At 37.0% G+C, this 27,736-nt stretch overlaps 1 protein-coding gene and 1 long non-coding RNA gene across 5 annotated transcripts in view; one reads left to right on the top strand and one right to left on the bottom strand.

Annotated features, from left to right (window-relative positions):
• LOC143732774 (uncharacterized) overlaps nucleotides 1–27,736 on the bottom strand; it is a 120,363-nt gene that overhangs the window by 12,311 nt on the left and 80,316 nt on the right. The gene's annotated exons all lie outside the window — the stretch shown is intronic.
• Nucleotides 19,925–27,736, top strand: part of lrrtm4l2 (leucine rich repeat transmembrane neuronal 4 like 2) — a 41,206-nt gene continuing 33,394 nt past the window's right edge. The window contains exon 1 of one of the 4 annotated variants that reach the window (XM_077224058.1): nucleotides 19,925–20,408. In XM_077224058.1, coding sequence (XP_077080173.1) covers nucleotides 20,405–20,408 — 4 coding nt within the window. In that variant the 5' untranslated portion in view covers nucleotides 19,925–20,404. The remainder of the gene's footprint in view (nucleotides 20,409–27,736) is intronic. The other 3 variants (XM_077224057.1, XM_077224055.1, XM_077224056.1) reach the window with 3 other exon arrangements.

The raw sequence follows: 27,736 nt of genomic DNA, 5'->3' as shown, positions 1-27,736 counted from the left end.
TTGGATGGCATCATCCTTCAGTGGAATTCATTTATAATATGATCTACAGCTGACAACACAAGAGAAGAAGGCTTTTCTCGGGAATCAAATAAATACCTGCATGAATAGACATACCAGTATTAAAACAATACAGACTTACATTGAAGGAAGGACCTGAGCAGAATATCACACAGACTCTTTTGATAAGTAACCTCCCAAGCAACCACATACAGTAGCAACACACTAAAAAGATCTCAGAAGCAACCATGTACAGTAGCATTGCCTCAGCAACCACCCACAGCACCCTAGCATTGCGGTGGTGAGTTTTAGACAGGTAAGCACCACTCAGATATTCTTCAGAAAATGTAAAACTCTAGTTTCTGAGTTCTGACTCTAACCCCTAGCTCCACTCCAACAACTAAAAAAATAACCACACATTAAATATCTGTAGGCTATTGTGTAAAATCAGTTGCTGGAAGCAACTTAACCTCTTTTACTCTTTAAAACTCTGAAATCACAGAAAATGTTCATTTAAGTAATCCAAGGCACTTTAATATAGCTGGAAGATTTCTCTGAATGCACTTAAGAATTAATTTAGCGATTCAGTTCTGAATGCTTGACACACAGTGGATTGCACCCAGTTCCCATTTCTACTCTTACGATTTTGGTATTACACAGTTTGCAGTTCAAAAGTTTTGGTCAGTGAGAGTTTTTTTTTTGTTTTTTTTTGTAGGCCCTACTTTTATTCAGTCTGGATGCAATAAATTCATCAAAAGTGGGAGTAAAGACAAATCTTTTGTTACAAAAGATTTCTATTTCAAATAAATGCTGTGCTTTTGAACTTTCTATTCATTAAGGAATTAATTGATTCTTATTATCAACATTGATAATAATAAGGAATGTTTATTGAACAGTCCATAAAAATAGGGCCTGATATGCTGGTAATATAAAGGATTTTTCTGTATAGTTACCCGTATTTTGAATTTTTGCAAAATTACAAAGACCTTTTCGCTTTTTCTACAGATTTTGATTCGTACAGTGTGGATTTACAGCTAGACATAAATATATTGAATTGTCTGTTTCAACTGCAAGGTGAGGTATGAGACATTGTGTTGCATTTGAATCACATGTAATTCAAGGTCAAAGCAGGACAAAGAAGAGATGCTGTTTTCATCCACTGATTCATCTAATAAAGGCTTTAAGCTCAGCTAATCAGTGAATCGCTCTATATCAAATCATTTATTCTCATTGAATACCCACCCAGTGTGTTGGTGTAAATGGATGTAGTGTAGATGAGAACCCAAGTGCTGTTTATTTTTAAACAAGATTAAACATAAAACAAAAGCATGGTGTGACATGGCATGAACTCAAAAACATAAACATGAAAATGACGCATGCCAACAGTGGTTACAGTAGAACAAAACTTGACAAGGACACATTCTTCTTCTTCTTTGTTGTTTAACGGCGGTTGGCATCCAACATGATGCATTACCGCCACCTACTCTACTGGAGTGTGAACCGGAGATAAATAAATAAACCACAAAAAAAATTAAATAATAATAATATCCCTATATCCTTTCTACCAGTCTCGTTTCCTTTAAGAATCGAAATAAGTGTACTCATATCATTTAATGACTTCCCCAGCAATTCCCTAAGTGAATTCCCTTTCCCCCCTAACCTTCTTATGCCCTCTCTCATCTTTGCCCTTTCGCTCACATATTTCTGACACTCAAAAATCACATGTTCCACAGATTCAATATTATCACAAAATTCACACCTACCTGAAATGAGCTTTCCCATAATATGTAAATACTTATTTAACCCACAGTGTCCTATTCTTAACCTAGTGAGGATAATTTCTTCCCTTCGTTTCCTTCCCGTGACCCTCTCTGTCCCAACCTTTTGTTGAATGTTATATAAATGTCTCCCTTTCTCCTCTGCCTCCCATTGAACCTGAAATTTTTTATTAATTTTTGACCAGATTTGTGCTTTGACTTCTGCTTTTCTTATTGAAATTGCTATTTAAACAGCTTCCCGTTTACTAGCTTGTTTTGCCAATCTATCTACAGTTTCATTACCCTTCACCCCCACATGTGCTGGAACCCATGCAAACTTTACCCGTACCCCCATCTGACAAATCCGTGAATGAAGTTCTAATACTTCATATATTATGTCCTGTCTTGCTTGTGACTTAAACGATTGCAAACTCTTCAGAACTGCAGTAGAGTCTGAGCATATGACAACTTTTGCTACTTTAACTTTCTCCACCCACTGCAATGCCAACCATACTGCCAGCTACTCCACGGTGAATACTGATAAATTATCAGAGTGTCTCTTCTGCATCTTTACCCCTATCTTTGGTACACTGAAAGCAGATCCAGCTTTTCCAGACTCAGGGTCTTTAGACCCATCAGTGAATTTGACCAAATAGTCACTATACTTGTCATTCATCCTATCAAAAAATACCTGACATACATCCACCCCCGCTCTACTCCTTGAGCGGCTATTTAAAATCTCTAGATCCACACTCTAGTCTGCCAAAGAAGCCAAGGAGGTCTGACTGGCATCGGAACTGTTGGGCTAAATTCCTTTCCCTCTAGTCCCATCTCTTTTCCAGTAGCATCACCTACCCATCCAAAACTCTGACTTTTAACCTTTTCGTGCTCCCAGCATACCTGCATAACTGCTCTTGTGGGGTGAGACCTACCCTGTCCTTGCAGGTTTGCCTAATAGTCGGCTGCCAGCTGTTCCCTTCTTAATTGTAGAGGCATCTCACCCATTTCCACCTGAATTGCCACTGCAGATGACGTATGAAACGCCCCAGTACATATTCTTAGTGCTTGTGTTTGTACAACATCCAACTTGGCCAATGTGGTTCTAGCTGCATCTCTGTATGCTATGCAACCATACTCTATTACTGATTTAATCAATGCCTCATATATCCCCTTCAGTGCTTTTCTACTCGCATCCCAGTCCACTCCTGCCAAACACCTAATCACATTTAATACCTTTTTACCCTTAACTATAACTTTCTCAATGTGGCCGGCCCATGTCAACCTAGCATCAAACACCATTCCCAGAAGCCTAAAGGACTCAACCTTCTCCAGTACATGTCCATATAGTTTAAGATTGATATCCTCCCCCAACTTCCCCCCCAAAAAACACATGTGTTTTTACTTCTTTTACCAAAGGCATGTGTCTTATCCACTGTGCCATCACCACCCACAAGCATGATATGAATAAAACCAAAACGTGACAGTTGGATGGCATCATCCTTCAGTGATATTCATTTATGTGATCTACAGCTGACAACACAAGAGAAGAAGGCTTTTCTCGGGAATCAAATAAATACCTGCATGAATAGACATACCAGTATTAAAACAATACAGACTTACATTGAAGGAAGGACCTGAGCAGAATATCACACAGACTCTTTTGATAAGTAACCTCCCAAGCAACCACATACAGTAGCAACACACTAAAAAGATCTCAGAAGCAACCATGTACAGTAGCATTGCCTCAGCAACCACCCACAGCACCCTAGCATTGCGGTGGTGAGTTTTGCACAGGTAAGCACCACTCAGATATTTTTCTGAAAATGTAAAACTCTAGTTTCTGAGTTCTGACTCTAACCCCTAGCTACACTCCAACAACTAAAAAAATAACCACACATTAAATATCTGTAGGCTATTACACAGTTTGCGGTTCAAAAGTTTGGGTCAGTGAGAATGTTTTTTTTTTTTTTTTGGTAGGATCTACTTTTATTCGGCCTGGATGCAATAAATTGATCAAAAGTGGGAGTAAAACGTATTTTGAATTTTTGCACAATTACCAAGACCTTTTCGCTTTTTCTACAGATTTTGATTCGTACAGTGTGGATTTGCAGCTAGACATAAATATATTGAATTGTCTGTAGTACAGCAAGGTGAGGTATGAGACATTGTGTTGCATTTGAATCACATGCAATTCAAGGTCAAAGCAGGACAAAGAAGAGATGCTATTTTTTCTCTCTCTCTAAGTGATGAGACTAACGTTTTTATGCCTGAGGGCCAAAATATCGTCCAGATTATCGTAGATACTTGAAGGTGGGCTCTGTTCGCCTAGTGTAGTGAGCAAACACTTAGAAACCACCCTAGAAACCCTATAGAAAGTGCTAAAAAAAACTTCTGCGCGGGCAAACATCAGTCACACGGTTATTGATAATCTGGAATTATTATTTTTTAACATTTCCTCCATCTTCCTTCGTATCTCTCAGTGTAACTTTACTGATTTTGCAAATTTGAGAAAATAAAAGATAGCTACCGCAGCACATCTACTTACTTCGGTTCATTTAAACCTAAGAACGTTTCTGATCAGAGAGTAAATCGTTCGGGAGTTGCTGTAATGGGTTTTACAGCCATGCAGTGAATATGAAAATACACCCCCTGTGAGAGACTCCGGGTACGAAGAGGAACACAGAGCTTGTTCACATTGGCTAACAAATGCATCTATTCATTACATCAGCATGCAGAAGCGCTAAGATACGGCCCAGATTCTGCTCAGATACACACACACACACACAAACTGCATACGCAAAGATGGTGCATCTCCTGCCAGCATGGACTAATTTTGCTGTCCACATTTATTGGAGACTGTTAATGGAGCCATATCAAAAATCAAATGTTCTGATCAAATGCATTGAAAGTAGCTGCAAAAATAGCAGATTTAATGCAATGTTCTGATGTCAGACAGGTGAATACATTAAAGAAGCTATTCGTTTAATGAACAACACATTGACATGACAGTACAGAACAACTCTTTCAGCACTATCCTGAACATTGTATAAACATTTGTTTCATGTGTCATTGAACAGAATTGAGTCTCTCAGGAGAGCGCGTAACCTTCACATAATTTGGATTTTTCCGGCGGAACTGGCCCGTGTCCTTCACATAAAAATCAGTTTACAGGCCTTTATAGACAACCGAGGAAGTCGGGGAAGGTCTAATTTTTTAAGTTTTGTTACAAGCTGTTCACACATTGGCAATAAAAAAGTGATTAATACATGGAAATTCTTACATATACCCTTTAACTACAACCCCAAATCAGAAAAAGTTGGGACATTTTGTAAAATGTAATGAAATCAAGAATCTGTGATTTGTTCATTTTATTTAACCTTTTATTAGCTGACAAAAGTACAAAGAAACATTTTCCAATGTTTTCACTGACCAACATAATTGTATTTTGTAAATATGAACAAATTTTGATTTTGATGGCTGCAAAACACCCCAAAAAAGTTGGGACAGAGACCAAATAAAAGTGAAAAGATTATCCAAATTAGATTATCCAACTATTTGGAAACAGTCCACAATGAGCAGGTGAATTGGTAATAGTTGAGGGTATCATGTTTGGGTGTAAAAGTGCTTCTCAGTCTTTTTAAGCAAAGATGGGTCATGGGTCATCACTTTGTGCCAAATATCATGAGAGAATTGTCAAACAATGAAAAAATCACATTTCTCAGTGCAAGATTGCAAAGCATTTATGCCTTTCATCATCTTCCATACATAATATTGTCACAAGATTCAGGGAATCCAGAGAAATCTCAGTCTGTGTTGGCTAAGCCAGTAGACATCTGTTGAATGTGCGTGACCTTTGAGCCCTCAGATGGCATTGCACAAGATACCATCATGCTACTCTGTTAAATACAGACACATGTGCTCAGGAGTAATTTGGAAAACCATTGTCACTGAACACAGTCTGACGCTGCATCAAGAAATGCCACTTGAATCTCTGTTACGCAAGGAGAAAGCTTTACATCAGTTCTATGTGGAGATGCCGGCGAGTTCTCTGGGCCCGAGCTCATCTCAGATGGTCTAGAAGACAGTGGGAATGTGTGCTGTGGTCAGATGAGTCCATGTTTCAGCTTGTTTTGTGGAGAAAATGGACACTGAGTTCTCAGTCCCAAAGACGAAAGGGACCAACCAGACTTTCACCAGCGACAGGTGCAGAAGCAAACATCTGTGCTGGTATTGAGGTGCATCATTGCAAACGGTATGGGTAACTTACATTATTGTGAAGGTACCATTGACATGGAGGCATATATTGGGATTTTACAGAGACAAAAACTGCCATCAAGATGACATCGTTCCTGGGAAGCAAGACAATGCCAGGCCTCATTCTGAATGAGCTACAACTGAGTGGTTTCTAGACACTCTGCACCACAGAAGGGATGTGCCTGATGTTTACTGCAGTCCAGATATGTCTCTTATGGAAAATGTATAACCCATCATGAAAAGGAGAATCAGGCAATGATGACCACAGACTGTTGAGTGGCTGTCTTGTATCAGACAAGATTGAGCAAATATTCCAGAAGCAAAACTCCAACAGTTAGTATCCTCAACTCGCAAATGATTAAAAAGTGTAAGTAAAAGGAAAGGTGATGTGACACAGTGGTAAACATGTCTCTGTCCCAACTTTTTGGGGGTGTGTTGCAGCCATCAAAATCAAAATTTGTTCATATTTACAAAATACAATTAGGTTGGTCAGTGAAAACATTGGAAAACCTTTCGTTGTACTTTTGTCAGTTAAAAAAAGGTTAAAAAGAACAAACAAATAACAGATTCTTGATTTTATTGCATTTTCCAAAATGTCCCAACTTTTTCTGATTTGGGGTTGTATTAAAGATAGCAGTTTTTGTTATTGTTGTTGTTGTGGTTTGTATCAGGTGCAATATTTCTGTAATTGTGTTGTCTGCGCTGCATGCATTAAATGTATCCTGTGATCTCACACCAAGAGAAATTCCTAATAGGCTACATGAAAATATACATGGTGAATTCAGTGATAATAACAGACAAGTAACCAAACTCAAATAGATTATTCAATAGCAGAGTAGATCTTATTCAAGAATATACACATTTAAAGCAGCTACATTTAGTGCAGAGAGCAAATTAGAAAACATTTCAGTGCTGAATGTTGTGTGAATCTGTTACTTAATTTCATTTCACATGCAAGGACAGCATTTATGCATGGCGTTTTCTGCTGCTGTGCCTTTAAGGCGTCTATTTAACTCTAAGGGTCAGAGAAAGGGTAAAAAAATTGTCAAACTGTAGTACTATGACTGTTTTGGCAAACACAAAAAACGTTTCTATCAATACAAGTGAAAAAAATGCATGACATGACCCCTTTAAAAGAGAATGCCACCTCATTAATCTCCTTGACTCTGGCATGATTGGGAATTTCTGGCACGTTGTGCCACCCATAGAAGGCTTAAGCGATGCCACAGGGCACAGCTCCTATTGAGACTCAAAATTAAAACACCGGCCTCCCTCCGCCTGTGAATTTATGAGGAAGATTTCAAAGCTCAATAACTGTGTGTAAATGGCCAAACTCTCAAACTATTCTGCTTTATAGCATCATTTTAGCAGTGCGTGTGTTTTGTGACCGCACAACCCGTCCTGTTCACTCAGCTCAGCTTTATCATTAATTCAGTACCTGACCTTTCGGATGGGTAGTTAGTTGCTCCGGGATGGTTTTAGGTTGCTACACGCTTGAATTTAGGACAAGATTTTCATAATGCACACTATGTCAGCAAGATGCAGAGGAAGTAAATTATAGTGGACCAATCTGTAAAGTACTTTACAACTTTAAAACTTGAAACCCCAACCTTAGTATTATATATATATATATATATATATATATATACATACACACACACACACACACACACACACACACACACACACACACACACACACACACACACACACACACTTAAGACTTAATATAATATAAAATAATATAGTAATATGTTACTTCATTTACTTTATTTTATTATACATATATATATATATATATATATATATATATATATATATATATATATATATATATATACAAATACATACATATACATACACACACACACACAATTTAGAAATCATTAATAATAAGACAACAACATATTAAGAAATGATTTATAAATAAATATCATATAATATATACACAGTTTCAAAAAGGTTTAAATAATATGCATAATTAAATTTAAATACTCTTGATCATTATTATTATTAATTGTAAACATGTACAGCGCATCGTATAATGCTGTTGCCACCATTTTTTATAAAAGCAACACAAAACTATAGGCCATTAGCCACAACGTAAACCAATGAGTTAACCAATGTAACGCATGGCCTTTATGTAGGTTATTGCTTTGTTTTCATCAAGGCTGCCATTAAGACTGTAGGTTTACACTGTTACACAGTTCTGACAGTGCAAATTACATTATAATCTGTAGGGTAATACCATGGTTCAGCACGCTGTCATCTTATGTATTGTAGCTACATTAAAAAAGAGCTGTACCTATAGCCATGAGAGACGTGTAACACGTGTCTGAGAGACTCCAGTACATGATGATTCGGTTTAACTTACACGTTCACTTCATACATAGAGCACCACTCATGTTAACCTTCTCTTAAAGGTCAAACGACAAAGTATAGATGAAACCGCAAGACCGGTGGCATATACCCTGGAAGAAATGATCAAAGAAAGACCACAAAGGCATTACGAGTTTGAGTTCAGATCAATTCCCATACCTCCTATTTCAGAATTTCTTGAGCCATTATTTGCTTTCAGTGGAGATTCTGACTGAGCTTTTCTGCAGGAGAGAGTGAGTGTCTCATATGTGGGTGGGCGGCAGTGAGCCGAAGAGGAGTCGCAAATACAACAGAACTGTGAAAAGCCCTGAGATCTGCACATGCTCTTTCTAAAGACGTTTGACATCTTGCTCCCGATGGTAATCTCAAAGAGGAAAAACAAGAGAATCACATTGGATTCGATCCATAAATTTGATGAAATCTATCGCTGAAGGTGAAGTGTGCAGTTTCTGAAGAAACAACTCTGAAGAAATTTAAGTGGTGTTTTCCCATGCAAAACTGACAAACAAAGATTCCAGTGTGTTGTATGCGGTTGCAAGGAGAAACGCATTCCAAGCCTGCAGAAAAGTCTAGTCTATAGACATGGCTTCAATACAATGCAAGTCTGTGGCAGTTACAGTGTTTACACTCGAAACAATAATCAAACAATGTTTTCAGAGACACGACATACTCAGACCAGGCTTTCTGATTTTATTGACAGCTAAAATTAGCTGCCAGTGTATATATCCTTGAGCATCACTCATTCCTTATGAAGAACGCTTCAGTTCATCAATTTAAATAAAAGATGACAAACAGATGAAGAGCATTTGATAGTCACTATCAGTCATTCCAGCGCAGTCCAGAATTCAGAAAAAAATCTTTTCAGCAGCAAGTGTGCTGTTGATGGGATGAGCTATTGTACTGTTTTCATATTATGAATACAATAGCAAGAGCTGCATGCTAGAACATAACTTATTAATTTGTTTACGCCACACTAACAAACACGCCAGAGTGTTGCTGTACCGTGCGCTCATAAAGGACATGACACATTAAGTGAGGCTGTCATCCACTCGTTTCACAATATCCATGCAATGTTTTCCAAAGGTTCTCCCCTTCCCCGCAGAGACGAGTAGCACCACAACACAAGGGCAATGCTAGAGTCCCTGTGAATGCATTAATGAGCCTGTCGTTCATTTTAAGCATATTGACAGAGACATTCACAGAAAGGTTAGCAAATACTACGTTGTTCTGATCAAACGGTTTGCCATTTACAACCTCAACAAAATATAGACTTACACAAGCTGTATAAAGATATTCTATTCAAAGGATGCTAGCTGTACAGTACTTCCAGGCTTGTGCTTTGACTTCGAAAAAATGTACAGGTTACAATCAATTAGCATATGAGGCTAGTTTCTGCAAAATGATACTGGTATTGTCTCTGTGTAAACTACAGAAATGCGAATTTGAGGAAACAGTGGCGTTATGCGCATGCATATAACATGTGTTCAGTCTATAGGGTTTTTTTTTTTTTTTTTTTTTTACAAAGTGACATCGCCAACTACTGGCCTGGCATGAATAATGCAGCGGTTTTTGTCTTTTTGACAACATTTTTGGGATCGTTTTGACAACATTGTCATCTGTATGTGAAAAACACAAAGGAAAAACTTTTCTGTTTGTAAGCACAAAAGATTAATGAAAAGATTAAAGCTCTATTCAAGATCGTGTTTAAAAATGACGTACCAACTGAACTAAACCTTACCCTAAACTTAACCAGCGTTAACACAAGCAGATGAGAGATAAAAATTCCTTCATGTTCAATTTTCTCACATTAGTTCAATAACGTAACACTTGGTATTTTAATGTGATGGTATAACAAGAACATCTATGCCAAGAGCTCTTTTCAGTCGCTGCATTCTTTTCCTCCTGATTATTTTATTTTTTTCCTTTGTATTCCACTGTATGAAAAAAAAATACAACATATACTGCACATTTGTGGTCTCCTCTCCCAATTTAATTTACGATACATCTCATGAATAATTCACTGGAGTGCACTAAGAATCTCTCGATTTCTCCCCAAATCCTCACGTGTCGTTCCAGGTTTGTTTTCACACGGATGCTTTAAAATGTAATTGTCTCTCCTTATCACTTCTAATCCCTATTAGCAGTGTTTACTAGAATGTTTCTAAAGCAGGTAAATCTGTCAAAATTACGTAAAAATCACTTTGAAATATTATCACTCAATGTTCCATTTAATGAACATTTTGATTATGGCAATACAGTACAGACATTACTACAGTGACATTTAACAAGTCTGTATTGCTGCAGAAATAACCAATCTTTTATGGGGTTATTCATGGTATGCTGTAATTTCTTAATTCTTTTAAACTTAATTAGTTGAAGGGTGAGTAGAATAATGTCATCTCATTAGTTTTTGAGCGTGCTTATTATTGCATTCAAAGAGCGAACCTTTCGCTGATTGTTTACAGTTTAACGGAAGTTACTCCCATAATTCATGCAAAGCGTCATGGGCCAAAGGAAAATGTGGATAACGCCTTTTATCGCAAGTGCAATGCTGTACCAGATGAGCTGCTGAACAAGTTTACTACGTCAGAAAAGCCATTCATATGGAGCTGGACATGTGATACCAGCATCAAAAATGTATTAGCTTACAAATCATGCACTATTGTAAAAGTGTGCAAGGAAATGCATGAAAGTAAGTTTTTATTAATCAATAATCTGCATCTGTAAAAGTTGTTGGGGTTTCACTGCCACAAGTGTTCAATTCAACTGCAGTGAACTGTTTGTGTGAAAAACTTCGCATCATTGATCATTATTTTTCTCTTCGTGAAGCTGCTTTGTATTGTATAAAGCGCTTTATAAATAAAGGTTTCTTGACCTGACTTTTGCTAACCAATAGGCCAAAAAACGTAAATCACACATTGGCTCAGCAAAAGAGTTTATTCTACACCCCAAACTTTATTAAACTTAAGCTCATAACTCATACCACATTTTTTTGCTATACATAAATTATTCCTCAAATCATGCAGCTTATAAAGATGTGTGCTATTACTTTTCTAAGCAATCAGAAATGCACCTTGCGGATAATAAACAGCTAAAAATGCCTTAAAAATTAGGGATACGAGTCATAGAGACAGGGCTTGATGTTAATACATACACATAACAATACTATTACAACTTTACTTTCCTGTTATCTCTGTAAAGCTGCTTTGAAACAATTTGTATTGTAAAAGCGCTATATAAATAAAGGTGACTTGACTTGACTTGATGTCAATGAAATTTATAGATTTTTGTCAAAAGTGTGGTCAAAAATATAGATTTGTCAATACGTATGGATACTGAAATATCTGAAACAATTCCAATACTAAATTTTTCGCAGAATAGATACACGATACCAGCTTTTTTTTAACGCTCCGACCGAGAGTTGACACACAAACCTGCCTCCCCTCACTCACTCGTTTCTTTTGCTCCGGATGAAGATTGTTGGTGTTACAGGACTTGAGTTTCGGCTTGGGATTGTGTGTATTGCGCATAATTTTACTCATCCCTGCACATTTTGCACTCACATCCAAAAGTGCCCACACATAAAGCTATTTCTACTAAATTGAGTTATTTTTCGCTGCTTATTGTATTTAAACAGTCAAATACACACAAAATAGTGTAAAAATGCCGGTCTTGGCGAGTATTCAAGTAAACAGTCAGGCAGGTTTTAAGTGAAAGTAAACAGTTGAGAAAGAAAACACATGTGTAACAGTATAATGGATCCATGCATCAGGTCTTAAAGTGAAAGCAGCCTAATATGACTGCTGCCAAATTATGAGAAAATATAAAAAAATATCTGAATGGCAGATTTTCCACATGCTATCGACGTCAAAATTGTGGACAGTGAAAATGCTGAGTGGCTATTAATTTTGAAAAAACACTAGTCAAAGTGGTGAGTAAAAAAAGTTAATGTCAAACCCAGTCTAGAGACTACAATAGATGGATACTACTGACCTAGCAACAACCAGAAACCCTAGCAACCGCATAGCAACATGAACACCGGTGTTTGAACTAACATAACCTTATTCTTTCACTCTTCAAAATCTCTCACCTGTCTGAGACTGGAGACTGGTCATTTAAGTCATCCAAAACGTCATTAAAATATGTCTCAGCTTAATAGTTATATCAGCTACAGTGATGAGTCAAGAGAGCCGTATGAGGAGATGTGGAGAGGTCTGACGCGGTATGAGACGGTGAAAGAAAGACTTTGAATCAGGTGTATTTCAAGGTGAAGTGGGTCTGAGATCAAGAATAAAACCCGAGGGTGGAAGAACAATGTCACACTGCTGATGAACTCAGACAACACTCTCCTCTACATTTTTGAGGTACTTGTTGATGTCTTCCTTTTTAGACGCGTTACAAAACTTTAAACTTGTGCAAAATAGTCAAACGCCTCAAGACAAACTTCTTTATAATTTTAAACTCTAAATGTGGACTGTTCAACATTTTTTCTTGTCCCAACTAACCAATTATGTACAACAACAACAAAAAAGTCGTCGTCAATGCTTCATTTATTCTTTAAATCAAATCACAACAAATAACTCTTTCATTTCCCAATCGGTTATTCTAAGCAGAAATTACATCAAATGAAGAGAAAAGGCAGTTCACAGAAAAGACGATAAAGTTATTAATTGTTTTGAGAACAGCAACCATAATGATAACGACCCAGAGGAATGTTATTTTTGATTCACTTACAGAGTGATCTTTTTTCCAGCTGATGAACGATAGAAACTGACAGGCAATCAAAAAGGATGTGCACTTAAGGCAGAAAACACCATAACTGCGCGCGTAGCTTATAATAAACAGAATGTTATTGCCTGTTGATGAGGAAGATAATATAGTTATTGTTAAAATTATGGTTCTTTGTTTGAAAGGGCTGCTTTTCAGTTGTTTCTCTTGAGAGTTTCAGAAGAGTTTCCTCTAGAGTTTTCAGAAGAGATCTGGTCTTTTTCTGTAAAAATTACAAACATTACAGTTTAACCATATGCTCAAATATTCCAATATGCCAAAGTCTGCAATCAAAAGTCAGAGATCAATATGAACGCACATATTTCTCAGTTAATTTTACAGCACTACACTCTGTATGTCAACAACGGTCTGTTTTGAGACTCAAGAAAAAACATTTTACATGGAGCTGAGAACTCAATTATGTCTCCTGAGTTATGCAAGAGCAATCTCCAAGCAATACAATTTTCCTTTTGGTTAAATGGTTTGTACGTCTTCCACTTTGATATGATTTTTTTTTTTCTGAGAGGACGGCGGAACAAATTATTTATTTTCAGTGACAGCACAATATGCTTAAGGTGTCACAATAAACTAAGCAATATGTCTTTTCTTTGGGACTGCGCCCAGAGCGCTGTCTAAAGTGAGAAATATGACGCTTTCCTCTCATTTCCATAGTTCAGCTTTTCAGAGTTTATTCAATTGAAATTTGTATTCACTTACAGGGATTTATTCTACATCAATGCCATAGATAACATGGCTGTGTGGTCATAATGCAGAACAACATCAAGAACATTGGCATACAAGTTCTCCAATCTCACATGGAGTGAATGAATCAACTGTAGAATGAAGTCTCAATAATAAGAACACATTTATCAGACCATAAAAACATGTAATTCTAAGTAGCCTAAACAACCTGGCAACTCAATGGCAGTTGATTTACCATGCCATTTTGAGACAAAAGCAGACTTATTTCAGAATAGCTCTGCCTGTTGTGCAGTCAGAGAGCGCTTTTGCTGATAAATTGCATCTTGTCATTTTCCGAGCAGTATTCCCCATTCAATGAGATTGAAAGAGATTATCGATTAGGTGAATGTTTTAAGGGTTTCATGATGTGAACCACAAACCAGAACAAAAGCAAGGGCGTCTCATTTCTGTCTTTTTAGAACAAACCAAGAGAGTAAAAAACTTGCTAAACGCTAACAAGTGCCACATGAGGTCCTCAATCGATCCACAAGTCTCCATTCTCTCTCGCCTTACGTCTGCCAGGAACTAAAAGCTTTCTCATCTCACACTCGTTCCAGACTCGTGGCCCTCTTCTCCCCTCTATTCCTGCGGCAGTATCAGCAGCTCGCCTGTCTTCTGAACCATTTCTTAATTACTTTCAGATGAGACCTGACAGAGAGCGCTCCTTCTGATTAACTGGACGCAGCGAAAGCTTATACCTCCAGCATTCAGCATTCAGAAAGTTCATGAGGGGAGTTTTGGAGCATTGTTATGATACTGTTCTCCATTTTTGCATTGCTTTCCGCAATCTTGAACAAAGTGCGCTCTTGTTGGGATCCCAGTGGGTAATTTTATGGCAAGTATGAGTCAGTTTAAGTGCTCACAGTGGGTGAAATTAAAAAACACCAGCAGTCTATGCTGGAAGAGACTTTCAGAATGTGCATTAACACTATGGAAACAACTTGCATTATGTTCATGCAGTGATTAAGTCTGTTCTTAAAATACAGCCAAGAAAAGTCTTCAGACAACTGTTGCACCCAGATATTGTGGCACAAGTTACCCCAAAAAGGAATAAATCACCCAAAACTTAAAATTCTGTCTTTTACTCATTGACCCTATTGTCGTTATGATAAGATGATATTTTGAAAAATGTCCTTGGGTTACACATTATTTCAATAGTCCACTTTAGACATTCTACTAACTATAAGCAACTTCACAACTGTCAACTAAAAGTCATTAGAGTATTAGTATACTGTTTGGTTAAAGTTTGGGTTAGTAGAATAAGTTTACATGTAGTTGCAAAGTTACTTAGTCAGTAGAATGTCTGTTGGGGAGCATCAAAATAAAGTGTTATTAGATATTAAGTAGACAGTCCACTAATACTGAGAATATAAGACAGTCTACTAATGAGAGTTAGTTGACATGTTAAATTACCGTGTTTTTTATTTTTTATTTTTTTTATTGTCCATACAATGAGTCAATGGGCTCCAATGATGTTTGCAGCCCAAGAACCTTCAATATATCTGTGTGTGTGTGTGTGTGTGTGTGTGTGTGTGTGCGTGCGTGCGTGCGTGCGTGTTCCACAGAAGCCATACAGCTAGGTTTAGAACAACATGAGGGTGAGTAAATAATAAAATTTGACATTTTTAGGGGGAACTATCCATTTAATGCATTATCATGAAATAACAATGATCAATATCTTCATAGAATTGAGTAATCTAGATGTTATTCATAATGTTAACTTAATGTGCCAGTGCATTTTAAATTGTAAGTGGAGGGGGAAAAAATGCAATGAAAAATATTTTATTACAAATATGTCTTTTAACAGCTGATGAACCAAGAAGAGTCTTCAAGCAAATACTAAAATACATGTTCATTACTTTAATAATTATCACACAGTAGCACTTCAGCTGACCTAAATTTGATTCCCAACTCCAGGTCCTTTTCTGATCCTGTCCACTTCCTCCTTTCCTATAATTTCACGTCTTTACTCAATTATCCTATCAAATTAAAAGCGAAACAAAAAAACGGCATAACCAACAACAGACAGAAATGGATAGGCTATTGAACGTCCAAAAGTGCACTTCTCAGGCATAAGAGAACGTTGGTGTTACAGAAATTTTGCGTTACAACTGACCCTGACCTCTCCTATTTAACGGTTCCAGGTTTCATTATGGTTGTATAAAATCGTACATTTTAAATGCTATGCATTCTGTCAGCCTCAGTAATCTTATGGAGCTGAGGTGGCGTTTACAATACTGGTTTTGACATTAAAAGGTCAATACACAAACACTACACAACACAAACACAAAACACACACAAAACCTTAGAGTATAACATGAAGACGCTTGATAAAGCAGAATAAAGTATGTATAAATGTCATGTCTTTCTCCAAGGGTACCTTATTCCTGAATGAAAGAGATTTTTAAGGGGCCACAGATTATTTATTCATGCTCACTCTATAGAGACACACTGAAAAATGTTTAAGAGGCTTATTGAACGGGGGAAATAAACAGTAAATTGTGTTAACACTCCAGTAAATACCAAAGGTGCATGAATAAAGTCCATGAGTCTGTCGCCACAGGTAATAAGAACTAAATGCTTTTAGAATCAATTCTCAATGTCAGTCATTGTCAAGAAAAAAAAAACGTATAACCATAAAACCCGAATAAATCATGCACTGACAGCAGTAATTATGCAAGCGAACAGTTTTTTTCGTGGTTTTACTGGCACATAGCTCATTTAAGTAATTACCCAGAGGTCAAAGCAGACAGTCTTGCATAAGCCAGGGTAAGTCGTTTCTTGAGAATTGGTCTTGTATTTTCCAGCGCTAATGTGATCAGAAGCGTCAGGATAAAAGTTATGGCTTATGGTCTGCACAGCTGTCGGAGTGCATTCATTCAGATTACAATATCAGTTTAACGTGTTAAAGGTAGAGCTCATCTCTGCCTTTTCTTCATGCTCAAAAAAGAGTGGCCATAAATATGAAAAATGGCATGAAAAGTAGCTTACTGTAGCTGTTTAATCGGTGCTGGACTCTTTACAAAACTTAACTGAGAAGTAATTGATACTGCTTCAAAATGTCATGCTTCTGTGAAACTCTTTAAATGTCTTCAGTGAATTGGTAGGGAAATAAACTTATTTTAGATGTTTAGTTTCTGACTATATTCCAACTATTGATGCTGTTTTCATTTTTGAAACTCAGGAAGTGTTGTTGTGCTTGGAAACTTTGACTTTCCCCTCCAAAGAATCCTCCGGGAGCTCATAGAGCTACACACAGACTGCTGTGTACTTCAGCTGCTGCATATGAGATGAATTTTTCACACAACCTGACATTTAAAAAATTGATTCTTTAGAGATTCAGTATACCAAGACATTCTGTCCCGTTAATTTTGTGATTCACACATATACGTGCTTTTAATGTGAGGCTAGGACAAAAACAAAACAAAAATTACAGACTAAAGCCAAAAATCTATAACTATTTTAATTATATATATATATAATATATATACGTAATGTAATTTTCCCTAACTGAACTTTACAGAACTCCTCTCATGGTCAATTAGAAATCAAGCAAGCATTTAAATCAGCTCAGATAATACTGTAAACGTACAGGTTACTCAACCATCATTTGATCATATATTATACATCTATTATTATCTCTGCGACTGCACAGAGGTAATTCAATGTTTAATGAAGAAGCGCAGGGGGTTGAGAATAAGTGTTCTTGATTAAATATACAACACGCATGTTGGGCCAGGATAAAGACATCACAGATCATAATCGTGTGAGTCATGCTAATATGACCTTTAAAAGTCCTTATAAACAAATATTGCTCTGTATCAGAGCTGATCCCGATCCAAACCGATGGAGCTGCTAATGTGTTTAGCTGGTGAGTCAACAGTAACTCCTGACTTTGGCTGATGATGAGAGAATTACAACATAATTACATTTGACTTTAATTGGAGATCATAAGAGCATCGCCTACTGTCTGCCAACAACTTTAATTTATTCAAAGGGTGATTTCAATGAAGCATTAAATAGTCAAAAAAGCCCTAAGGCACACCAAATCGTTACAAAACTATCCTACTTTTGCATCGATGAATGATGGTTTCTTTCCTAAACATCTGCAGGGCAAACTTTAAAATCATACGGTCATATAAAACTTCTGATATTTATAGTGCCCTCCATGGAATCAATGAGATATAGGGGCTTATTGTGCACAGACTGATTTTGTTGGAGGTAAGATCTGTCATCATTTACTCACCCTCGTTCCAAACCCGCATTACTTTCTTTTTTGTTTGGTGGAAAACAAAAAATGATGACTCTTTTCCATAAATTGTGAATAGGGATGAACTCCATCAAGCTTTAAAATGGCAAAAGCACCATGATGGTTTTATAAAAGCGGTCTTCTTCTTCTTCAGCTTCAGTAAAATATCATAAAGACCTGATGCAAATAGCTGATATATAGAAAGATCTGATGCAGATATATAGCTCATTTTGTAAATATCTTCTCTTAATATAAAACCTGAATAGTGTCCTTCTGCCTGCTTTACAGATGGCACTGGAAGAGAAGTATCAATGATACCTCATTTACATGTCAATCAATGTCTCCTCTTTCTTACCATCAAAACTTTGATATTTTAAACTTTGAGTTTTCACTGTTTGATGCAGCAATTGAGGGATCAGGCTTTTAATTACCCCATGAAACTCAGTTTTCTTGCCTGTAATGATCTCTCTCTACCCTACTGAAACAAGAAGTCAGGAATCATCTAAGACCTTGTCCCTCTTTTCAAATAATCAGTTTGTCACTGGTCAAATCACGGTTTGCTAGTTGGTGGCAGGTGGACATTATAAAACCAATCATAAAAAGTGCATTTTATTTAGTTGGACAAATTTGTAGAAATATCACTTTTTTTTTTAGAAATATCACTCTTATATCTAGATTCTGCAGGGGGTATGTAAACTCATTAACAGACTTTAGTTGCTTTTGAGTGATAAATCGACTGTATGTATCTGCTAAATGTGTTTTAGAGTAAGAGAAGAAAAATAAAGGGGAAAAACAAACAATTAAAACTACAAAACAACACAGATAACAAATCTAATCCATTGCTAATACTGATATATAAGCCCATTCTACGAGGGTAATCGTGCCTTGGTAAATCATAATTATTGCATTTAAAGTCAAAATTGTGACATAGTAAGTCATATTTATGAGATAAACATTCAGAATTATGACACAAAAAGAGTTATATTTTTAAATGAAAAGTAGAAATTATGACTTAAAACTGAATTAGCATATGACATGCAAGATAACATGAAACAGATGAAATTATGATATACTTAGTCTTAATTATAACATGCTAATCCATAATTAGGAGATTAAAAAGTAAACATTATGACTTTTTAAGCCATGATATCAACTTCTAAGTAAATTTCTACCTTGCCATAGTTACAACTTTTAAGTCAATTTAAATTTTCATGTCATATGATTCTGTCATTTCGACTTTCAATAATTATGATTTACAACAGAATGATTTTTTTTTATTTATTTTTTTACTTATGTGGCAAAAATGGGCTTCCGTATAGATATATATGCGGTTGAACTGGATTTTACAGAAGACTAACAGGATGGAAAGTGATAAGTCCGCAGGAAAAATATATTACTATCATATCAACTGACAAATTCTCAAGAAAGAGTGTTTAAGTAGAGGAAGAGGAAAATGAAAAAAAAAAATATTTATTAATAAATTGCCAGATTTTCTCATGCGTGCCAGTGGCATGTTCAAAATCAACATCTACTCAAATCTTTTGTTGTGACATCAAGTGAAATGAACCCCTCTGTTAAAATACAATTGTTGTAATAAAATTTAGAAAAAATATTTTAAGATTATATTTCACCCGATTATAACACAACATGGGATATGACATTCACACATGAAAACGTGCATGTACATATCCTTTAAAGTGCCTGCAAGTAAAGAGTAGACATTGATGAATCAACACTTGTTTGAGTTGAGTTGATAACATGCAGCCTATCAGCTAGCAGCACAGATCTTCAATCATAGAATCAGTAAACCACAGCCACCCCCAGACGCGTGACGTGTGATCACTGCTGTCCATCCGCGACGCTCCTGGATCGCTCGCAGCGCAACAACCGGTGGATGCAACACGTCCTCGGACTCACTGGTGCTGAAGCTAAGCTCATTCGGAAGATTCCAGCATCCCGCAAACCTTCACATCTACAGTATGGATCGTGATGCCTTTTATCGCCTGATGAAACTTCCCTTCGTTTTGTTTTTTCGCTTTAACCATTACGTTCGTGATTTTAGGCAATTGAATGTTCGTGGGAAACAGTAACCTGAGGTATTTACTCGGTTTTTGGTAGTTATGATTGTCAATTTGACTCGCGCGCAACTGCGCTCAATAAACTGACGCTTTCATTTAGTTGCACTTCAGCTTCACCAAAAAGCGAGAGATTTCTGGACTGAATCGCCTTATAAACGCGCAACTGGAGCAGAACCAGTGCCATGGGTAAGAACATTAAGCAAAGAAACATTTCTGTTGGTTTGCTAAATGACCGTGCTCTTACATTTAAGTGCGTAATGACAAACAGCCTTTCATATTCGAGGCGCATGCAAATCATTGAACTTGAATCATCTGGTGTAAATTAGATAATTGTGCGTTTTGGACGCGTTTATTGACTATGGATTTGTGCGTGTGTTTTGCCTGCATTTTGATGGGCAATCAATTTCTCCATTCCCGATTTCAGTCATGTTCTTTTCCACCTTCCTGTTCATTCATCACTAGACCACATACATTAACGCAAACGCCTATAATGTATAGTGAATTATTGAGCTAAAATGTAAAAGCGTGAATGCTTCTGGACTTTTACATATGAGACTTTGTACAGAACAAGCTTTATCATGCGAAATTTTATGAATTTATGAACAAAAGCATCTCTTTTTCTTGTTTCTGATATAGCCTTATTCTTTAATGTTGTATTTTTCTAATTATTAATGAACATTGATCAACAAAACAAATACTTTCTTTACTGAGATGTGTTGCCCACAGTAACGAGTGCAGTAGATGTTGCAGTTGCTACACTTAGTTTATCAACATTGTTGAAAAATGTCTCCTTTTTTGCTATCACTAGTTTACAATTATTATTATTTGTTTTAATGAAAATAAGTATTTGTCACACTGCAGGACCATTTAAACTTATCTAAAGGCAGAAAGGTGACATGATTTATTATATATTCATATACATTGTTACCTAAGAAATTTGATAATTATCCAAATAGTTTCACAGTTATTTTAAAGCTGCAAGCAAGCATAATAATAATACAAAAATGACCACAACGTTGCTTTTGGCACACCCTATTAAAATAAATACTTTATGATAGGTCTGAGTCAAGTGAAAGGAAGCTTTTTGCAGTGTTGTAATTGGTCTCTTGCTGGCAGTCCATTGGAACATGATAGACCTTGCCTTTGTCATTTGCATTCTGGGCTGCACTCAGCAGTTGCTAGGCTTCATAATGGTAAATTTCCTTGTGCTTTACACTGAAATTCACAATTACCTCAATCATCATTTGAATCAGTGGCCATGTTACAATCAATTAAGGATGTGCAGAGCGCCTCCATCTGAACACTGCTAAATCTTTACTGAATAAGGTATAAATAGGAGCACGTCCTGGAGCCCATTACGCTACTCAGACAGATCATTTACTAAACAGAACTATGTTCTGCTCGTCCCCAGATGCATTAATGCCTCACTCAACACTCGAACATACGAAATGTAGGCTATATTAATTCCACAAAACATTCCAAGTTTATGTATAACGGAGGGCGGCTTGTTAGAGCTGTGTGAGTAAACCTCACTCCCCTGGCCTCAAGAGGCGCACTACCGAGTAGAGTTGGGGTACTCGAACTCGGACTCGAGTCCAATTTTGAATGAACTCGGACTTGTCACGCACTCGGGTGAATTTGTACTCGCACTTGACACTTGACTATTTTTTCCGGGTAGCCTACAGTCGAGTCCGGGCACTGGAGGACACAATAGAGGGAATGTACGTGACGTCACCGTTGGCCGGAGTGACTGCGGTTATGCCCACTAAGTGGCAAAAAGACTGAGCGGCAGCATTGGTTTTCAGCGTGAATGCTGCGGAAAAATACAAAAAACGCGTCTAAAACGGGAAAGAGCTTTGAGACTGACTGTACAACTAGATTTGACAAGAAATATGAGGTATATTTTTACAGACTATCTAAAGCTACAGAACAGAGAAGCAAATAGATCGCTGCAATTCATAGAAACAACTGAACTCCAGGCAGCGAAAGGTGGATTTGCAGTTATAATTTTTGTGTCAATATGCTGAATTTAGTGGTAAAATCAGTCTCTATATATTGTATTGTTATATATTGCAGTGACATCTCATCAATCAAATATTTACCACTGTATATTCTGTATAATTTGACATTTTTTAATAAACACGGACAAAAAACTATACAAGGTTTAAGTCTAGACGATATGATGATATATATATAACATTGATATAAGTGATCACCTGGATTTAGACCTGCCTATATTGTATTTATATAAAGCGTTCACAAGCAAATTTGCTGTATGTATTTCCCCGGTGTCAAAATCAGGCACATATAAATGTCAGGAAACACGATTCCTGGCTGCATGTCAATATCCATGATCACTGGATCTTTAGTAAGTTGTAAGGAACACTATATTGAGTCCAATCTATAGTTTAAACTGATAATCGTTTGTTTTACTTGCGTTTTCGCAGTTTCCCCCTATTAAATCCAGTCACGCATCTGCTCTTCTGCCACTCAGTCCGGCTGAGGGGGCGTGTTCCGGCGGGAAAGTGACGTTAATGCATTCCCTCTATATATTATTATTCAAAAACAAATCGAAACTACTGGCATTGTGTTGTTTCAGCGTTGAGCATTGTAACCAATCACAGACATATATCAAGCACATGAACGCAGTGGCCAGTGTTGCCAGATGTACGATAATTATCGTATTTGTATGATAATTTTGACCTCTGTACGATGTACGATCAATAATGAAAAAAATCCCATAATGTACGATAATTTCAGAGTTTTCAGTCATTCGTCCAAACACATCCTACCGCTTCCCTCTCTTACCCAGAATAATTTCGCAGGCTCACCTGCTTAACGCAAGCACATATATACACACACACACACACACAGGCACCACACGGTGTCGCCCGGCCCGCACCTCAACACTACAATGTTCAAATTGTTGGCTATTAAGAAGCCATTTCTTAAGATTAAGCTTAAAAGAGTTAAATGATGAGCACTCTCTAATTGGTTGAGGTACAGTATTCCACTGATGTGAAGCTCTGGGAATATGGGTTTTTTATGAGAAAACAGCTTGACCAAACGATGTTTTCCTACGTGAAATTATACAATCTGCTCTAATTACACCTCTTGTAATTCTGTTTTCAATAGATTTAAATTTAATAAAATCAGCCAAAGGAGGAGGAGCCAAACCATGCATAATCTTATTAACTAAACAATTAGTTTAAGAATAATTTCATACCAAAGTAACCTACTCTGTCTTGTCTGTTGGTGCATTGTCAGTGTCCTCTTTGCTCTACTATATATTTTTCACTGTGTGAGACTGGAGTGAGAGCGGAATGGCTTGTCGGATGTAGCAACAGTAACTAAAACGGGCAGGTTTTTGTGAAAGGTCAATTTGAAATAATTTAAATCTTTGTGGACTCGGCCGGACTCGACTCGGATGTTAAGGAATCGGAGTCTAGTCCGACTCGGCCCCCTTTCGACTCGGACTTGATTGGTAAGGACTTGGACTCGACTCGGACTCAACAAAGGTGGACTCGGACCCAACACTACTAGCAATTGACGCTAAAGACCACAGCTTTTATTAGCGCACCTATCTCCAATGCCGGTTCGAATCCTGCTCAAAGCGGAGCGAGATGAACCGAAGGGGTTACATTTGGGAATTTTGATAAGGTTTTGAACTTTATATGACATTCTTTAATAATTTGGAACTAAATGCAGAAAGCCATCTATGAGAGGAGCATGTGAAGTTCTCCTACAGAAACTACACCCCAAACCAGAGAATCCCCTACTTGGCATAATGTGTGGAACTGAAGATCATCCTATAATGTTAAATGAAGAAGTTACTTGACAAATACTCATTACCACTGGGACCATTTTAAATCTTAGAGCTATACAGTGTTAAATTAAAAATGTTGACATGAATAATGCATTTTCAAACCACAAATATGTTAATTTGAGCAAACACAATGTATGCCAGAATAACTACAAGAAAACACCAGCTGATAACTGCATGCTCTATCAAGATTAATCTAATTTAATATTATTAACAAAATGCATTATCTTAAGGACTCCAGGGCAAAGAGGGGCTTTGTCCATATGGCACAAGTCCAAGCACATTAGGATAATTCTGAAATTCCAGTCATGCACACCAAACTACCTTTAATATAGTATTAAAATAGCCACTTCTGCTTATTTTTGCCAGACTGTATGCAGCAATAATACACTTAAAACATGCTTTATTTAATACTTTTTCTGTTTATATTATTATTATTTTTAATATAATGAAGTATTCCTCCATGATTAGGGTTAGGCTTTTTGACTTAGACTTAGAATAATGCTAACCAATAGTCAAATTGTTAAGCATATATAAGTTTTAAGTTACTGTTTTAGGTAATGCTGCTTATTTACAATGAAAGCAAATAATGATGGATTTGAAACAGCAGTTTTTCCACTGGGATAAACAGAGATGCTCTTTAGTGTAAACTTGACCTCTACGCCTTCACATTCCAGTCCTCAAAAGCCTTCTCAAAAGTGAGTGTTTCAGGAGGGGATTAGTCCTCCACATCGCACTGCAAACTCCATTCAGCTATGAAACTCCCACTTTAAACCATCGAATCAATTCTGATGGATAAAATCAAGTCCCATTTGTTAGTGGCATTGGATATCCTGTTTCACTAAATAAATGTTTTTTTTTTTTTTTAAATACACACACTACGGAAACAAATGTACTGTAATTTACCTTACATTTGACATATACTGTATGTTCTACCTGGGATTTGAATCCTTAACCTTGACGTTGCTAGCACAGAGCTAGCACAACTGCACAGAGAACAGATGAGGTTGAATGCTTGTTAATTTCAGCCTCGCCACATGAAGTTCTCAGAACCACATTATGTTTTCACCTTTCCTCTGGCAAGGTTTAGTTCTCCCCAATGGCTCTTGACAAGGCTTGTATTCCAATCAGATTATGATCGGATGACACAAAATAGACTCAAATTAGGATTATCTACTCCCTTGAACATTAAACTGAGGACAGAGAGGAAAAACATTATAAAAAGCACTGCAAACTCATTGCAGGGGCAGTCTGTTGGGAAAGTCAGTCCCTGTGGACTGAGAGTCTGAAAAAAAGGAAACCTAGACCTCAATCGGCTCATTCTGTGCACTGGGAAATGAAGCTTGAGTGAAAGTTAATCTACCACAAAGCATGACATCAAGCAATATCCTTCAAAGTTTAAACCGGGGCTGTCAATTTATTAATTAATGTTAATTGAATTGATTGCATTATATGCCGTTTAATGAATAATTTTCATGTTGATTGTATATACTGTATCAATATAAGCTGAGGAAAATCTCCTAAATGATAATGCATTAATTCAAGTTAAATTCATTAAATACAGTTAATTGACCTAATCCAATTGACAGTCATCGTTTAAACTCAACATGTACTATAGAGTAACTCATGACCTTTCTCCATCTGCTGCATTTCTGGCAGTGTTGCTGGTTGTTTTGTTCTTTGGATAAAAAGATGGCATTCTGTGCTAGCACCAAAGATGTGTACTTTTGTGTACCTGGAGATATGGATAAATGTGGCTTGTTTGACACATTTGCTTTATTTGTTTTGTTACCCAGCTACATTATTTCTCAAACCCTCACTGCATTCATCTTGCTTCTTAATCATCTCCTGCTGAGTCTGGCCCGTGTATTACTCTCCATGTCAGGGTAATGGAACAGTGCAGGATTCATTTGAAATATCAACTTGTCTTTTTGCCAAAGGAGATGGTAGCTCTCGTTCTCTCACCCTCTCTCCCCGTCATGATGTCGAAAGCCCTGTTAATGGCCTTCTGAACCATAGAATCATGAACTTGAGTGTCCTTGAATGTCAATTAGTTTTCCTTGGGCTCCTAAAAAAGAGGTCTGTTAAAAAGTGGTTTGTGACACATGTGAAAAGTTCACAGTTCTACATTAAATTATCCATGTCATCTTGTGCATCCATCAGATCAGAACTATGGCCTCCATAGTGAGACATTGAGTGAGGTAAGAGACAGGGAGCAACAAGAAGAGACAAGCTGAAACAGAGCTTACAACACAATTTTACCAAAAGTAATGCGATGAATTTCAGAATGAAACAGAAAGCCGTAAGCCAAAATGAGGCAGAGCTATTTACATTTTGATAAAAAATTACAAACACAGACTTTTTTTAAGGAATCATGCTCGTTAAAGGAATAGTTCACCGAAAATCATTCGATCACCCTCAAGTTGTTACAAACAGTCATGTATATTATTTTTTTTCTTCTGTTGAACACGAAAGAAGATTTTTTGAAGAATGTCAGTAACCAAACAGGTTATGGGCCCCATTGACTTCCATAGTTTTTTTTTCTTTTCTTTTTTTCCTCCATACTGCAGACGTCAGTGGGGCTCATCAACTGTTTGGTTACCGACATTCTTCAAAATATATTCTTTTGTGTTCAGCAGAAGAACGAAATTCATACAGGTTTGGAACAACTTGAGGGTGAGTAAACTATGACATAATTTTCATTTTTGGCTGACCTATACATTTACAACCAGGATTGTGTATTGAGGAAGTAAACAGATCAATTTATAAGAAAAATCTAAAAAACAAATAATGTAGCATGTGGACAGTTAGGAACACACACTACAGTTTCGATAAAACTCTCCCTCCATGAAGAACATATTGGGTGGCTATGCTTTTAAAAACAGCCTTATCTGTTCTTGATTTTAAACAGTTAAGTGAGAGGAAAACATTAAGCGAATCAGCTCTGCAAATCTTTAGCCTCTAATGACTCTCAAAGGTTTAATTTGCTCATTGATTTCTTTTACAGCCAGACCTGGAGATTGATTGCAGAGGTTCACATGCAGTCTTTTTTTTTAGTTTAAGTTTTTTCCTGTTGTACCAATTTAATAACAAGCAAGAGAAAATGTTCCAGTTGCTCATGTAATACCCTAGAGAAAAACCTATCCATATCTCAGTGAGAGTGCAACTCTCATCGAATATTTTGCCCCCAATTAAGAGAATGTGCAGTATTAATGGGTCATATAATTCTTTTTAAAATGTTGTCTTCTGAGGCAGCTATATAAGCCAGCCTACTTGGTTGTGCGGTCTCATGTTGGAAGAATTACCACATTCTTATGGGGTCTTTATCCATTAAGACCATGTCGCTAATGATCTCTGCTGCTAAGGGAAGTGATGTGCTCTCAATACCATATCTCTGTTCCAGTAACTAGTCAGCAGGAGATGGGTGACTGGCCTTTAGCCACAGAACGAAACATATTTACTGCCCCAATAGGACTGTCACGATGAGGTGGAAGCAAGGAGGAAGCAGGATCCAATTGCAGCACACTTTATTTAATAAACTCAAACTACATAAATACTCTGGCTAGGGCACAAGACTCAGGAACAGAACCACCAACATCAAGGTACAACAACAACAAGAACTCACAAAGACTGGACTGAAACACAGGGCTTAAATACAAGGCCAAACAAGCTAAACAAGATAACAAGGGGG

The sequence above is a fragment of the Siphateles boraxobius genome, unplaced genomic scaffold (assembly GCF_051911475.1).
Source record: "Siphateles boraxobius isolate OS27281-9 unplaced genomic scaffold, OSU_SipBor_1 9, whole genome shotgun sequence".
Classification (NCBI taxonomy): Eukaryota; Metazoa; Chordata; class Actinopteri; order Cypriniformes; family Leuciscidae; genus Siphateles; species Siphateles boraxobius.
This window is presented reverse-complemented; position numbering and strand designations above follow the sequence as displayed.